Here is a 14,915-nt window from a genome sequence, read left to right on the forward strand (position 1 = left end):
CAATAAGATGACATTGGATCCATCACTCCATAAGGCCTGTGATTTTCAGTGCAGTTTTTGAGGCCTGCCACTTCTTCTTTCTACTTCCTCAATATTGTTAAGAACACACTGCACACTAAAGCTCAACTCTTTGAGAGTGTAAAAGTACAATTTCTATCTCGGTCAAACTGTATTACCCGTGACATTTCTTATAGATTAAACTAAAGAAATGGGAACGAATTTTGGGCTCCTAATAGCAAAGCGCTGAAGTTTTCTGTTATTTGTAGACACAACACTGATTCATCCTTTGAGTTAGGCTTCTTTTTTTACACTTGAATGATTCATAGGCTACTGTTTTGTCAAGTGGCTAAAGAACCAAAAGAAAAATCAAACATTATTTTAAAAATGGTCATGTACAAGGACTTGACTGGAAGTAAAAAGAAGGAAGTCCAAAAAAAAAACCCCAACAACTTTGAAACCCTACTGGTTAAAAACCCTTTAAAAAATTACAAGAAAATGTCAATCTTTGGAAGCAAAATCAAAATAAACGAGAAAGGTTGCTTGAGACTGTTGCACAGTACCGTTCTTTCAGAAAAATACTGTATTTACTGCAGAATACTGAAACAACATAGGTACTGGCAGTGAAAGACCATGTGAAAATCAAATATGTGGCAATTCTTCAGGAAGGAAGTAACAGTTTCAAATGTTCCAACAGACAAATCAACCAAAAGGCCATACAAACCAAGACAGGCGATCTAAGAGCAGAAGAAGCAATGAAAGTCTGCTTTTGCATAAGGTTCCTGTTGAGAGACTCTGCTTTTGCCACATCTTCTGTTGATGTAATCCAGCCACAGGGAAAGGGACCAATCAAAAGTCTAAATGGCCATTATAAATGAGGAAGTAGAACATGAAAAGGACAAAAAGCCTTTATAGATAGAGATATTCTTAACCTCCTAGGTCTGGCGTCCACATATGTGGACATCACATTTTGGGTTGTCTAGACCAAAATACTAAATTTTGCTCTACAAGGGCCTGATATCCACTTACGAGGACATTATCCTGCCACTGTTCTATCGAAATTTAAAGCAACTGTCCTCTTATGTGGATCTCTTTTTTCTCCGAAACAAAAATCAAGTCAAAAAAAAAAAATCGGGTCATTCTTTGTTTTTACATTCATCAGGTCCCAATCAGTCTAAATAGCAAAGAAAAACTGAAAATGCATGCCATGAAAGAGTTCGGGTCTCAGGAGGTTAATGCCAAATTAAGGTGCCCTTGCCTCAGCTGAGACGTCATCAGGTCAGGACACCCTTCTTTGATTTGACATCAAATATTTACGTTTTTTTAGAGTGACAGCACCTGTCCTCTGATTAACAATATCAATACACTGCTGTTTCTTACACTCAAACTCATCCATAACAAACTGATCCCTACTCCTTGAGTCCTTGAATAATAAAAAACAGTTCTGTATTTTACAAATCTTCAGTAAATCAATACAGATTTATTGAGCAGATCAAGTTTTTACTACGTCTACATGATCAGTCATATCAGCCTGTCTCTCAGCCACTGATGCTGTCATTTCTCACATGTGTACAGTAGTTTTAAGAACCATATACTATAAATATATCTACACTATAAAAGCAAACGCACATTGTGTGCAATAAAAGACTCACGTTGCTTTGGGGGAAATAGTTCAGGCAGGGTGCTGAAGTTGTTCTTGCAATAAGTGATTGAAGTTAGAAGCACACGAGTGAATCACTCATCAGCTGTTTGGCTACCAGCTGACTCCTAGGTATCCAATTACATTCATGCAAAGCTGCATGGTGGCCATCACAAGTGAACTCTCTAAGCTTATTGCTCAACTGATTTACTTCATACCTGCAGTTTTTTGCAGAAGCACTCGCCATCATCCTGACCTTAGCCATGTTATTTATGACAATATAATTTGCAGTTATGAGAAGAAATTCATTTTAAAAGCAGACTGCTTGCAGCTGGGAGCCAAGCCTTTTAATTCCACATCTAAATGGATAGCCATTACATAAAGTATTAAGTTAATTCATCCTCTGGAAGGCTTTTTGCTTCATATTTCCTGATAAGAGCATAGAATAGCCATAAATACAAAGGATTTTGAATGCTCTCCTAGTCATGACCTGGAAAAAAGGTCCATTATGCATTAAGATGATGCAGACCTTCCCAGTATGACCAACCCAAGATTAAGCCTCATGTGGAAGCTTGAAGAGTTTCCATGTGATTTATGATAACCAAGACAACTGGGTGTTGAATGCAGCAGCATTTCAGTTTTTCTCAGTATGCTCAGTGAGATCTAAGCTGTTATTCAACCCTCAGTGAATTCATTTTGAATTCGTGTGTGGGCTAAACGCCTATTAATGTATTGTTATGGAGGAAGTAAAAGCTTATATAAGCAAAACACATGTTGTGGGTATATGTGGTCAACTGACCCTGAATTCATAGATATACAAAATGTTTATACCTTTAAATTAAAAGTGGAGCGCTTAAGCCAAGTTTCAGATGAAGAGCAGCATCACATGTTTTTAGCACTGATTCACTGCTGGCATTATTATCTCCTTGTGTACTTCACCAAAAGCCCAACTGCAAGACTTAAATTAAAATACAAAGTTTCATCTCTCTCTGCTTTCATTTCTGTGCAATTAAATTTGCAGTCTAAATGACCTTCAGTATTGACTGAGTACTCAAAGTTAACAGCAGCTATCGAATTAAAAAAGTTTTGTGATGAACATTCATGAAAATGTTTTCCCTTTCATCCTCCACGAGGAGTTACATAAGTCAAGTCTAAGGACCATGAGACATTCAAAGATGGCAGGAGTTACTCATAAAGTAGAACACAAGTTTATGAGATTAGCTGTATCATAAAATGAACCTAGGTTTGCCTGAACCTGTGCATCTCATCTGGGGGGAATTGACACTGAAGTGCTAATAGCTTCAAGCAAGAAAAACCAGTTTAAATATTTATGGAAATCTGCACTCCTGGGTTTACGCTTTTGGGGGAAATGTATTCTCTTCTCTCTCCATCTTCAGAGAGGTAAATGAAGTTGCTGGAGCTTCATCTTGCCTGCTCACATAATTCATACAAGACCTGCATCCAGTCTGCTGTAATTATTTTAATTTCAAAGCACAGTTATTTGAGATGAGGAAACATGTTCCTTAAGAGAACAAATTGCACTAGATTGATCTTAATTATATTCATCTAAAAAGATTTTTTCAAAGCTAAATGAGGCATTTTTCTTTTCGAGGAGTCAAAATGCTTCTGAAATTTCACAGATTAAAGCCACGTTTTAACCTTGCAGTTTTTTTCAGAGGTATTTATGCCTTGAAAGCAAGCCCTTCAAAGCCAGCAATTACCCTTCTTTGTCATTATTTGCAGATGCGTCAACTTTAAACCTGATTCACTCTGGCTACACCTTTTGCACAGTTAAATACTTTGTACTTAGAGAAATGTGCAAAAGTCTCAGGCTGCCCCACATTTCTTTATATTTTGACAGGAGAACTCCTGAGTGAGACTGCAAGGTTTTAAAGTTCTTCGAAATTATTATTTTTTTGGTCAATCAAGTCCATGTACCAGACCATTTATCTGAAAGTCAAATCAAGAAATGACCCATCTTGATCACCCAGTTGATCAGTTGCTGTTCCCCAAAGCCTCATCAGAAATGGTCTCAGTGGACGAGAGACTGTCAAGAATTCATTTCTAAGAAAGGGAAATGGGAAGGAAAGACCAAGTATTCCAAATTACACAAGAAGTGGATTGAAAATTGATGGTCAACAAGTCTTATGGAGTCATGAATCCAGATTTGAAAATTTTGGTTCAAATTGCTGTCAATATGAATGTAAAAGGTCCAGACAGGGGTACAACAGTGAGTGTGAAACAGCCATCTCTAAAACAGGATGAAGGCTCTGTCATGGTTTGGGGCTGCATTTCACGGAGTAGTGTTGGGGATCTTATGAAAACTAATAGATTTATGAATGCAGAAAAGCTTGATCCACCATGCAATACCATCAGGAAAGCATTTGATTGGCAGCAGCTTCATTTCTTAGCATTATCCCAAAGACAATGCCAGTGCAGTAAAAGCATACCTGGAGAACTCACACTGGAACACCATCAGTCATAGGCTGGCTTCCCCAGAGCCAGGACCTCAACATTATTGAAGCAGTGTGGGATCAGAAACACAAAAAAACCACACAGAAACACAAAAGAAAGAAAAAGAAAAGGCAGCCAAAATCCAAAGGAGAGCTTTGAATGTTCTTTAAGAAGCCCAGAGAACTATTCCTGAAGATTGCTTTAAGAAATGACAAGAAAGGTTGCCTAAGAGAGCTCAGGCTTTGTTGCAGAATAAAGTTGGTCGAACAAAGTACTGACTTTGTGTGTTTAAGTCGCTGAACTTATTTCCCATTTACCTAGCAAAATACTAGTAAAAAATTACAGTTTGTAACCGGTGTCTCCTTTGACATTTCTTTATAGTGACGTCTGACTTGGTGTTAAAGGAGTCAATCTGTGTTTTGGCTTGTTACCATGGGGAACTGTGGGACTTACACTTTGCGGGTATTTGGGCGGAGACGCCTCAGGGCTCGCGGCTGATGCTCAGAGTCCTGTTCCGTCTGGTAGAAAAACATCCTGAGAGCCTCGTCTAGCAACACCCATGTTGGCAAACCCAGCAACCTCTTGATTTAAGAGAGAGAGAGAGAGAGAGACATGGAATGAGGGAAGAGTGAAGTAAAAAAAATGGATGAACGATAAGGACATGCAAGAAAGATGGAGATGAGGACTGGTGTAAAAAGAGGGAAATCAGGGTGGATGAATTGAGACGTCAACAGAGACAAAAGGGGTGTAAAGAGAGTGGGAGTTTGATGGAAGAGGAGAAGGAGATGCAGGGTGGTGGGAGAGAAGGAGTGGATTAAAAAGAGTGGAGATGAAGCGAGAAGTGTAAGGCGAGTGAAGGCGAGAGAGTGTGGCAAAGAGGGAGCGACGTAGGTTGCGGGAAAAAAGAGAGTAGAGCAGAAAAGAGAAGTGAGTGAGTGGGAGAAAGAGAACCTGATCGTGTTTTTAGCGATGGTGCAACACTGAAACATGTCAAAAGTCCCACAACTACAGTCAGTCAGACGTGATGTGGGCACAGGGCAGAGCAAAGAGAAGAGAGCAGCAACGCCTACATGTTGAGCTCGATCTGCAAACTACTGTTGAAATATCCGAGTCAGTGCTTATCCACCTACAGCATCGTTCAGCCCACTGCGTTGTAGGCTACCGCACTGCACGCTGCAGAAGATGGCAAACATGCCAACAATTCTTTCCTCTGTTGAAATTTTTTAAAAAGAGACCACATTGTGCATTAAAATGAAATGTGATTACCTTCATGTACGTGTTGAGTTCAGGGATTCTGCTCTCTGCAATCTCCTTTTTGTTTCCGATGTAGATTTTTCCTAAAGAAAACACATTTAAAAAGTGACTGCACAAGTGAGATTACACTCTAGAACAGGGGCCATAAAAATGCATTCACATAGCGGACATGCATATGTATGTTTACAACACAGCTGTTTTTTGTAAACAAAGCAAGCATTTAAACATGCTCCGATACCGTTGATGCTCTAGTACACGTAAACACCAAGAGCCTGTAAATGTCAATTATTAATTTTAGCTTGATGATTGTGTTCAGTTTTTAACACCAAAAACCAGGAAAATGCATGCAGGTACTATACAAAACCCAGGTAAGTATAATCTAGGTAATTTATATTTACTAGCATATATTTTTGTACCTTTCTGCTTTATGTCCTTAGCAGTGAGTGCAAACACTCAAAAAACAAAAAAGGATTGGGATTCAAAATAAGTCATTTTTATAAACATATACGGATTAACTGATTGTGTGACAATGTTTATGCAAAGTTTCATTCAGATAGGCCAACCGACTGACAAGGTGATAAGGTACATATATGAAGATTCAGAGGGAACATTAGCTCCAGTTGTTTGAGTTTAATCCTTACTTGCTCGAACTCACACAGACTGAAAGTGTTAAGATGCTCGTGTGTCGCAAGTATAAGTTTTAAGTTAAGGGTTTTTTATGTTACACAACTTGATTTAGCATGTTAGCATGCTAGCAATGGCAAATTTTTGTAATCACAAACACAGCTTCAAGTTAAGCTAATGTATTAGGGAGAAAATGTCCTTAAGTTTCATGGCAATTCATGCAGCCAGAGGAGGTTTGGAAATCTGTAGTTATTGTGTCAGCAGAGCGTCGGTGACTTTTACACACCATAGGCCAGATTTACTAAACAGAGCAAAGTAGTACCAAATAGCGCTCAACAATGTGGTTAGTTCTACAAAAGATGCGCTGTTTCTTAAACACAGGCGCAGTCAGTTCATTTCATTATCAGACATGCTTTTATTGACTTTAAATACCATTGCAATTAGCAGTAAACTGCGCGTTGCGGGCGTTAGTAAATCCTTTTGCGTATATGATTTAAATATTCTCCTAACTACATCCCGCACTTTAAGAAAGGAACTCCCAGAAATACATATGTAACAGGGTCAGTTGCAATCTGAGTTCCCACCTATTACATATAATCTTGTCACTCTGTAAAAATCGACAGCACTTTTTTGATGCTAAACACGGTTTTGAAGTAGCGTGTTAGCAAATTGCTAGTAAAACTCGCTCTGTAACTTTAGGTGACCTGCCGCTTCATTGCCGAGTTGCCGTGATTCCCAAACTCATTCATTTAGCAATAACACTACGTACAGCTGGACAAATGTTTATGCGGGCAGACTGCATCGCTAAGCGCTTGATTTTATACTTCTTTTATCTGTGGGACTGAAAACACCTTAATTCAACGATTAAAGGTGTAGCCCAACTCATATGTCAATGTGTTAGACAGCTAACACATTTATCCTGTCCCAAACAAGGCAAATGCTCCTTACTTCAAAAGATTAGGGAAATAGCATATTACTCTTCCTAATATCACATTACGTCCAGTCAAAAAAATTATGAGGCACAGCACAGACTCCTAACAGTCTAAATCGGGCCCCACCAATTCATCCAAGGCCATCTAACCCTGCTGTTAAATCAAATTTAGCACAGTCTTAATGACCCTCAGCCCTCTCTCTTCACTCAATTTCCCTTGTCTCATTCACTGTGGAGCACGATAACTCACTCAATCACTCGCAGACACAAGTTCATTCATTTACTCACTCACTGATGAATCAGTCACCCATCCACTCACCTAAATGCTCCTTTGACCTTGAATTTATAGCTGTCACGTATGACTCAGAAATCAACATTTAAGATAGAAAAGCATAACATAGCACCAAGCTCACAAGACAGAAACAAAGAAACACACACACCTTTGATACTGAAACATTATTTACGTCTCATTAATGAGAATAGCTTTATTTGAAAAGACAGACCTCTATCCTTTTCTGCTATCTTTATTTTTCTGCCCTCAAAATCATCACCCATCCTCGCCTGTCTCCCTTCACTCTCTCCCCTGTCTTTCTTATTCCCTTCCCATCCTGATGAGATCTGGCACTGCAATTAAACCCATCAGATCTAATATTATCCAACAGACTCCTCAGTGGCAGATGTTAAATCAGAGTTTGTAGAAAAGTAGAACTTTCCCGATATAGCAGCTGGCATTGCGAGATATCACCATACATGTTACAACAAATTGTAAAATCATAAAAATTTTTACTATAAAGTGTTTTTTAGTAAAAGCCTTCTTGCTTTTTAATAAGAAATCAAACATATGACAGCTGTAATTTGGTAGGTTGATCATAGTGATTTATAATGATTTATAATGACCTTGACATTAGCTGCGGGAACAGGAAAGCGTTCTGAACACTACTCTGCCCAAAAAAGTTAAGAAAGAAAGAACAAGAAAGAAAGAAACCCTTTAAGCAGGACACACAGGAGAATTAAGAAATCAGAGAGTAGGAGCCTGGTTTTAATGGATTGCATAAGATTTGGCTCTAGTTATAAGACAGCACCTCTAGAATACACAAGATCAGTAAAAGTTTCCACTGGTTCCTAATGTGTAGCTAATGAAGGCTTTTTCCCCCTAATATTTAAAAGCCAGTAAAGTTCCACTTTAAAAATATTTTTAAATAATAATTTAAATAATACTAATTTTACAAACCAGCTAAAATACTGCAGTAGACACAGCTTACACCCCTTTTAAAGATGGCTTGTGTTGAAGGAAAAAATTATTTTTTATCCCCACTAAAAACTCTATGTGTGAAATGTCCTACTTGGATGACAAACTTTCATGATCTCGCATCATGAGGGGTCAAGCTCGGTAAACTTTTAAGTGGTTTATTTAGATTTGACCGTAGGCTCTACATAGGAAAGTGTAGTTATGGCTCCTTCAGCCCTCTTTTTTTTTTGTCCTGTTAAATAATTGTCTGGTGCATTTGAGTGGTGAATCTGGCCTATAAATGAAATGATGCAGTTTCAGTGATACTTCAGTAGTTTATGGGGACATTTTAGAAACATTAATGGCATCCCCATCAACATGAAATATGCTTTCAGTTTTGTAGTAATCACTTTTGCAAATATGTGATGTCTTGATAAACCGAGCAGATATTTGAAGTTTACACAGCTACATTCTCACCTGAAAATATGTTAAAAGTGTATTTTGTGACCCAGAAAGAGTAATAAGAGTAATATTAAAACTTAGTAGCGGCCACCATTGTTGAAAACCGGAATTGGCTGGGCGGCGCTATGAATTCTGGGATATTGTGGGCCACGAAGGACACACCCGACCCATCCTTCAAATTCGGGAAAAAGGAGGACGCATTTGTCGGCTGCATTCGGGGGAGTCTGCGAATTTGGACAGCCTTCGTCGCGTCGCTGTGACATAATCAGCCTAAAAATGCGGCCTCAGGAGGATGCAGACCATGAATTTGGACAACCCCACTATGTCTCAACCTGAGGCAAATGGCCACCAAAGTATATTTGATCAACTTTTTTTCCTGACTTTAATTTACTGTAGTGTCCCACTTCAATACCAACAACATCTCACCACCATGTACGGTATTAATTTTGGGTTGGGTTTTTTTAAGTGCCATTAACCAGCTGTCCAGTACCCATCTCAACTTGTGTTTCCCTACATGCAGACTTTTTAGCTTTTGTGCAGGTCCTCAATGGCTCACTTTTATAGGCAAGTTTAAATGCATTTTTACTTTCGTTTTGTATTTTAAATTGTATCAAAGGAAAACTGCAACTATGATGAGACAGAGCCATTTTGCCAAGTAAATATAATGTTTAATAATGACAATAACAATTTAATAACCAAGCTAAAGCCTGTGAATCCACAGAAATAAATCTGTAATCTATTTGTAATTTACACACAAAACAATCACCTCTGTCTATCCTCATCCTTCTTAAATCAATGCTCCGAGCCGCCCATTCAAAGCCCTCAGGCTTTTATTGGTGCACATGTTGGTTTCCAGCCACTGATAATCAATACAGACACTGATGCCGCCTCCCAGACAGACAGACTTATGGGGAAACAATGAGCTGAATAAAACCAAAGCCACAGAGCAGATGAGGACAGACACAGCCACACAGCAGCACAAACAGTGACTGAGGCCTGAATATACTTTGTGCTTTCACATTACAATATTTTATCTCAAGTCTCTGTGCTTATGATTATTTTATCTTAAATCCATCATCAAGGTGAATAGCAGTGCAGAGTGTGATTGCTTTGGCATGTTTGTCTGTCTCTGTCTCATGTTTTCTGGACTACAGAAAAACTACTGAGCCAGTTTTTCAATGAAATTTGTTAGGTGGAATTGGGAAGAAGAACCTATTAATTCTAATTTTGCTGTAGATCCTGATAAAGGGCTGGATTCTGGATATTTCTTCATGATACAGTCACACCAGATTGAACGAGATGGGCTCCCAACCCAATTTGAAATTACATCTGCAGGGCTGCAGTCCCCATGTCAGCTAGTCTTTTGATTGGTCGGTATGCTTTCATCCGATCAAATTCTCCCTAAAGCTCAACATTTATAACCTTTCTGGACTAATCCATTAATATTGGCAATTTTGGAAGACTACTTGTTCAAAATGGGTGTTTTAACGTTACCAAAGAATCACCAGATCTCCTGTAACGGGCCTTGATGCATGCTCAGTCATCTAGGTATGTAAATCCCAAAAGTGGGAGAAACGTTTCGTCATTCATCCAAGTGACTTCTTCAGTCACGAAGGATGAGTGACGAAACGTGACGAAACGTGACGAAACGTGATGAAACGTGACGAAACGTGACGAAACGTGATGAAACGTTTCTCTCAATGAACAATGGGCTGTGAGATCAAGGAACTGATCTCACAGCCCATTGTTCATTCAGTGGGCTAGTTCCAGTCATTGGTTGGGTAAACCTGCAGTCAGCTGATACGGAGGAAGTCACTTGGATGAGTGACGAAACATTCCTCCCACTGAAAATGCTACATCCAGATAAACAGATCAACCTTTTGGGACCACTGTGACGAGGTTAGCTAGGTCTAACTAAATGTTTTTGTTGACTAAATGTTAACTTGGAGCTGGCAGCACTGTAACTGACACTATGTTAAAGAACCATCTGTGTTGCTGCATTTTGGACCAAAGAGTCAAATGTAAACTTGGCAGCTAACACATATCCAAAAATGGCAGGCTTACTTAGTGTTAGAATGATTAAACAGTGCTTGTGATAAAGGCTTGAGGCCCTGGATTCCAGCCACAGCTACAGCCGGCTCCAGAGCCTGCCAGCAGCAGCAGCTACATGAGTTGGAGGCGATGGGTGTGCTCTCATGTAAAGAAACAAATTACACCACAGTGGGAACTCTGAAGCCTGTTAGCTTACTGCTCAATAATTCTTGTGTTTGGACCACTAGATGATGTATTTATGGAATTATAGGAATATGGGCAGGTGAACGCTAGAGTAGGAACTTAATTAACCAATCTTTTACATTATTTTTTAATAAATGACTATCAGACTGTTGGGTTTTAGTAGAGATCTGCGTGCCCTGCTAGTATAACCCTGTCTTTTCATCAATGCTGTCAGAATTGATCAAATTAAAACCTTCATAACTACTGTATATTAAAAACTAGGTGGGTTAGAAACTGGATTCACATAACTCTGTCTTCTCTGCCTGTCACTGAGCTCTAAAAAGCACTTCAGTAGTTCACTCATTATCACACTTACCAACTTTTCCTAATTTAAAGTTTTTGTTTCATTGTGTCCAGTACAGGCATTTCATCCAGAGCTTAATCTTCTTCGACAGCAGCTCATTTGCTGTGGAAAGTGACTTTTCTTCCAGATTGTTAACTGTCTAGATGCACTCTGTTGGTTGTACTTCTTTGTTATTTCTACTTATATGATTCAGCCTCCCTTCAAAACTAAAGTTCTGTTCACAGACACTTAAGTAGCCAGCAAGAAGCGACTCAATATAAAACTCTAGGCCTAAGGTATGGATGTTTCAAAATATTTTTACAGTTATAGTCTTTATAAGGTCTCTTTAAGATAGTAGTTTTCATTTTGACAGCATTTAAGAAGTGAAGTAACAGTGATAATACTCCAGCTAAGTGAAGTGATAGGAGTTTTCAAGAACTTCAGTGATAACATAAGAAATGCACCATCTTAGCCATCATAGCAAAGAGCCCATTAACCTTGAGTACAAACTAGCATATATAGTTTAAGCACAAGCTAGCAGAATGTTTGGCTGTACTTTTAATTTCAGTAATGGTAGGGATGCGATGCGTGTTTAAAATGGCTGTTTTAAAGTCACCAAATCATGATGTTAATCAGTCAAGTCAGTATATTCCATCAGCAAGAAAAACCTCGGTATCAACCTGCAGCTAACTAGCATGCTAAAGTGTGTCGATGTCCTGCTCTGCTGAGTTTAGATTTGTTCCCGGCACGATTTACACAGATAATCCAGGGACAAAAGTGGTCACGATGGAGCAATTGTATCCCCCAGCTGGTGCTTCAGCATACAAGTCACTGATTACTACAAAAAGGGTGCTTGGGTTTCTCTGCTCCATCGGCTGCTACATACCTGAAGCCCTTGGAAATGGATGAATGAATAAATCACCCTCTTCCTACTGCCTCTCAAAATCTTCCCCTTCAACTTTGCTCTTCTTTCCCTTCTCTCTTCAAGTTAGTGTCTGTATTTTGCCCGTGGCATTCATCTGCCCTTCTTTCCATATGCTCTTTCCTGACTAATCTGAATGTCAGTCATTGTGGATTAAACTTATTACTGTCCTCTGATGTATGGTTTGGTTTTAAACTGACCTTGTAGGGGCACTATGATACCCGGTGGCTTGTAATGCTGGATTTTTGACATTTAGCCACATAACATGACAGTAAATGCTTCAAGTGTGTCTAAAGATGCGAGCGCGAATAAAAGAAAAAGCACAATAAGGTTCACTGGGTTTGGTAGAATATAAACTTCATTCTAAACCCATTTTACTTCAGCTGAACAAGAGTAGATCTCACTCTTCTTTCTGCGGATGTCTCGATGGAGAAAGAGGATTGTAAATGCAGCATTTGGAGCACTCATGCTTCACATTATTATGCAGCAATGGGTGCCTAAAGTGTGCTATAACTAAGCTCTTGTGGCTTAAATAGAATCGGATTTGAATAGAAGTGAGCTCCCACCAAACTTGGGCTAAATGTAATGAAATCTTTAAGGGACACAACAGTTTTTATTCTTTATAATATCAGCCCCGACTTCATCTCCAGCTAATGTTTTGTTCTCCATGTTTTGTTTTTTAAATTCACCAAAAACATCCAATTATGCCTCACTCTCCCCCTGAATACATGAGAAAAACAAAATCAAAACAACAAAATGTAAGCACAGCAACAAACACAGTAGCCGTATGCTTATGAAAGAGTATTAAGAGGGGTTTCAGTTCTTCCAGAGACAGAGAGGAAATTCAGTCAGGTGTCTCTGTGAACCTGCTCTCCTATGCATGAAGGAGAATAAGCATGCAAGCATGTAAGGTTATGGACAATACAGGAAGGATCCAGTAGGAGTTCCCTTTGTGTAACTTTGACACAGCTAAACTGTGAAACTAACCATTACAGTAGCTACCATTTTCCCACACTCATTACAATATTTCACACTAGACCAAACTATTGTTTGACTTTTAGGGAACATATTCAAATTCAGTCTGTTTGCCTTGAGCTAGGTGAACCCACCAGCTCTTATGTGGGCCATTTCTGCCATGGTGGGAATCACAGCACATACCATGCAATTCAGAAAAGCAATTTAGCAAGACTGAAAATCAGAAGCTGTGACTGTTGACATAGTCCGAGTTCGAGGCATGCCTGAAAAGATTTAGATAAGCTTCAGAGGGCATAACAACCAATCTGCCAGCAGCCGGACACTAACAAGCGCATATTTGAGCGACGTGAAATCTTGCACCGTGCATGCCACTGACGATCAACAGTGCACACCCACACACACACCTGGAAGAGGAGGCAAGATGCAGGTGTTTGGGCCCAGTTTGGCCGGGTTTTCTGGAGAGTACCTGGCCTCGAGGATCTGGTGGAGGTTGAAAAATTCCCGGTACCTCCTGTAGATTAGGTACTTACTCTCTCCTTTAGTCTTCACCTCAATCACAAACCTCTGAGAGAGAAACGGAGGCATGAATGAAAGAGAAAAAGAAACAGCTGAGCCTGGTATTCTGAGCCAGTCTCAGTGAAAAATATCTCAGTCCTTTAGTTTTTTTAATGCTTACAAAGTAGTCGATGAAGCCTTTATTCTCCTCGATATCAGCAATGGTGGCGCTGATTGGGATGTTGAGAGGGAGCTGATCAAAGTCACTAAAGCAACAAAACCAGATCATGTAAGACAAAAATGACACGAAGAAAAACTTACACACACACACAAGCAAACAATTAAAAACATAATCTACAATTAAAAAGGTTTTGTTTTGACTTTAACATGACGACAGCTGTGCTGTATGAGTAAAACAACCATAAAACATGCTGATCTTGATTTAGTTTGGTCTTTTTAGATCAAATTAGATATACTAAACCAATTCACCACCGATCAGAAACGAACTTCGCAGTCAGTCTGTGCGCAAAACATCGGCTCACCGACTCCAACCTGTCACCTGTAGACAGACTCACCTTTGGTCGCGTAACTGCTGCGGCAGCGACATGATGATGCACGCAGAAGAAACTTTAAAGCTGCTAGTGAACAAAACACTTTTCACACACACCACAGGCTGACTGACTTTCAAACTGACAAGCGCAATAGTGCGGAGAAAAGCAACAGGAAGCGAAAGTTCCTTAAAAAAGATCAGCAGACGGGTGCGCGCGTTTGGCCACACAGATGAGTGGGGAAGTCTCACTGCACACACACAGGCACACGCACAAGCACAGGCGTTATCAGCTGACACTTCACCAGCAACAGGTAGTGCGGGCGGGCATGTGGTAAAAGCGTAAATTTCACTGGAAACAAACACGCATAAGGATAAAAACTCAAACACTCAAGCAGAAAATAACCGTATGCGGACTTAGATGTGATTTAGTGAGCGTTTAGATATCTGTGGTGTCCAGCCTTTTGTACTGGATTTTTCGGTCCTTCAAAGCCATCGTAAATGTGCTCCATCTGTTTGATCGCACTGTGCCTGTCCGGTGTTTACACACTTTACAAGCAAGTACTCCATGAACCCAGCATGTGTGACACACTTCACGCTTCTTTGCACTGGCAGGGCATCGCGCACGTTGGGAGAGCTGATCTCGGTTTCTTTTTTACTTTCTTTCTTTTTCGATATAAGTTGTAAATTGGATGCAGAATTATCAATCATCAAAACAGATTGACTGAGTAAACCATGCATCATCTAAAGCAGCAGGTTTCGAATTTCTATAGTTTCTGAATGTGCGCCAGGGGCGATTCTAGGATCCAATCGTTGGGGGGGGGGGGGGG

General features: G+C 39.7%; 2 protein-coding genes across 2 annotated transcripts in view; one reads left to right on the forward strand and one right to left on the reverse strand.

Moving 5' to 3' along the window:
* ncf4 (neutrophil cytosolic factor 4) overlaps nt 1-14,235 on the reverse strand; it is a 36,843-nt gene extending 22,608 nt beyond the window's left edge. Inside the window, exons 1-5 of the mRNA XM_063475145.1 lie at nt 14,114-14,235; nt 13,720-13,804; nt 13,448-13,607; nt 5,357-5,427; nt 4,544-4,671 (exon numbers count right to left, since the gene is read on the reverse strand). Of these exons, the coding sequence (XP_063331215.1) occupies nt 4,544-4,671; nt 5,357-5,427; nt 13,448-13,607; nt 13,720-13,804; nt 14,114-14,145 (476 nt within the window). The 5' untranslated portion in view covers nt 14,146-14,235. The remainder of the gene's footprint in view (nt 1-4,543; nt 4,672-5,356; nt 5,428-13,447; nt 13,608-13,719; nt 13,805-14,113) is intronic.
* LOC134628467 (parvalbumin-7-like) overlaps nt 1-14,915 on the forward strand; it is a 45,527-nt gene that overhangs the window by 11,679 nt on the left and 18,933 nt on the right. The gene's annotated exons all lie outside the window — the stretch shown is intronic.

This window comes from Pelmatolapia mariae, linkage group LG6 (genome assembly GCF_036321145.2).
Source record: "Pelmatolapia mariae isolate MD_Pm_ZW linkage group LG6, Pm_UMD_F_2, whole genome shotgun sequence".
In the NCBI taxonomy this organism is placed as follows: domain Eukaryota; kingdom Metazoa; phylum Chordata; class Actinopteri; order Cichliformes; family Cichlidae; genus Pelmatolapia; species Pelmatolapia mariae.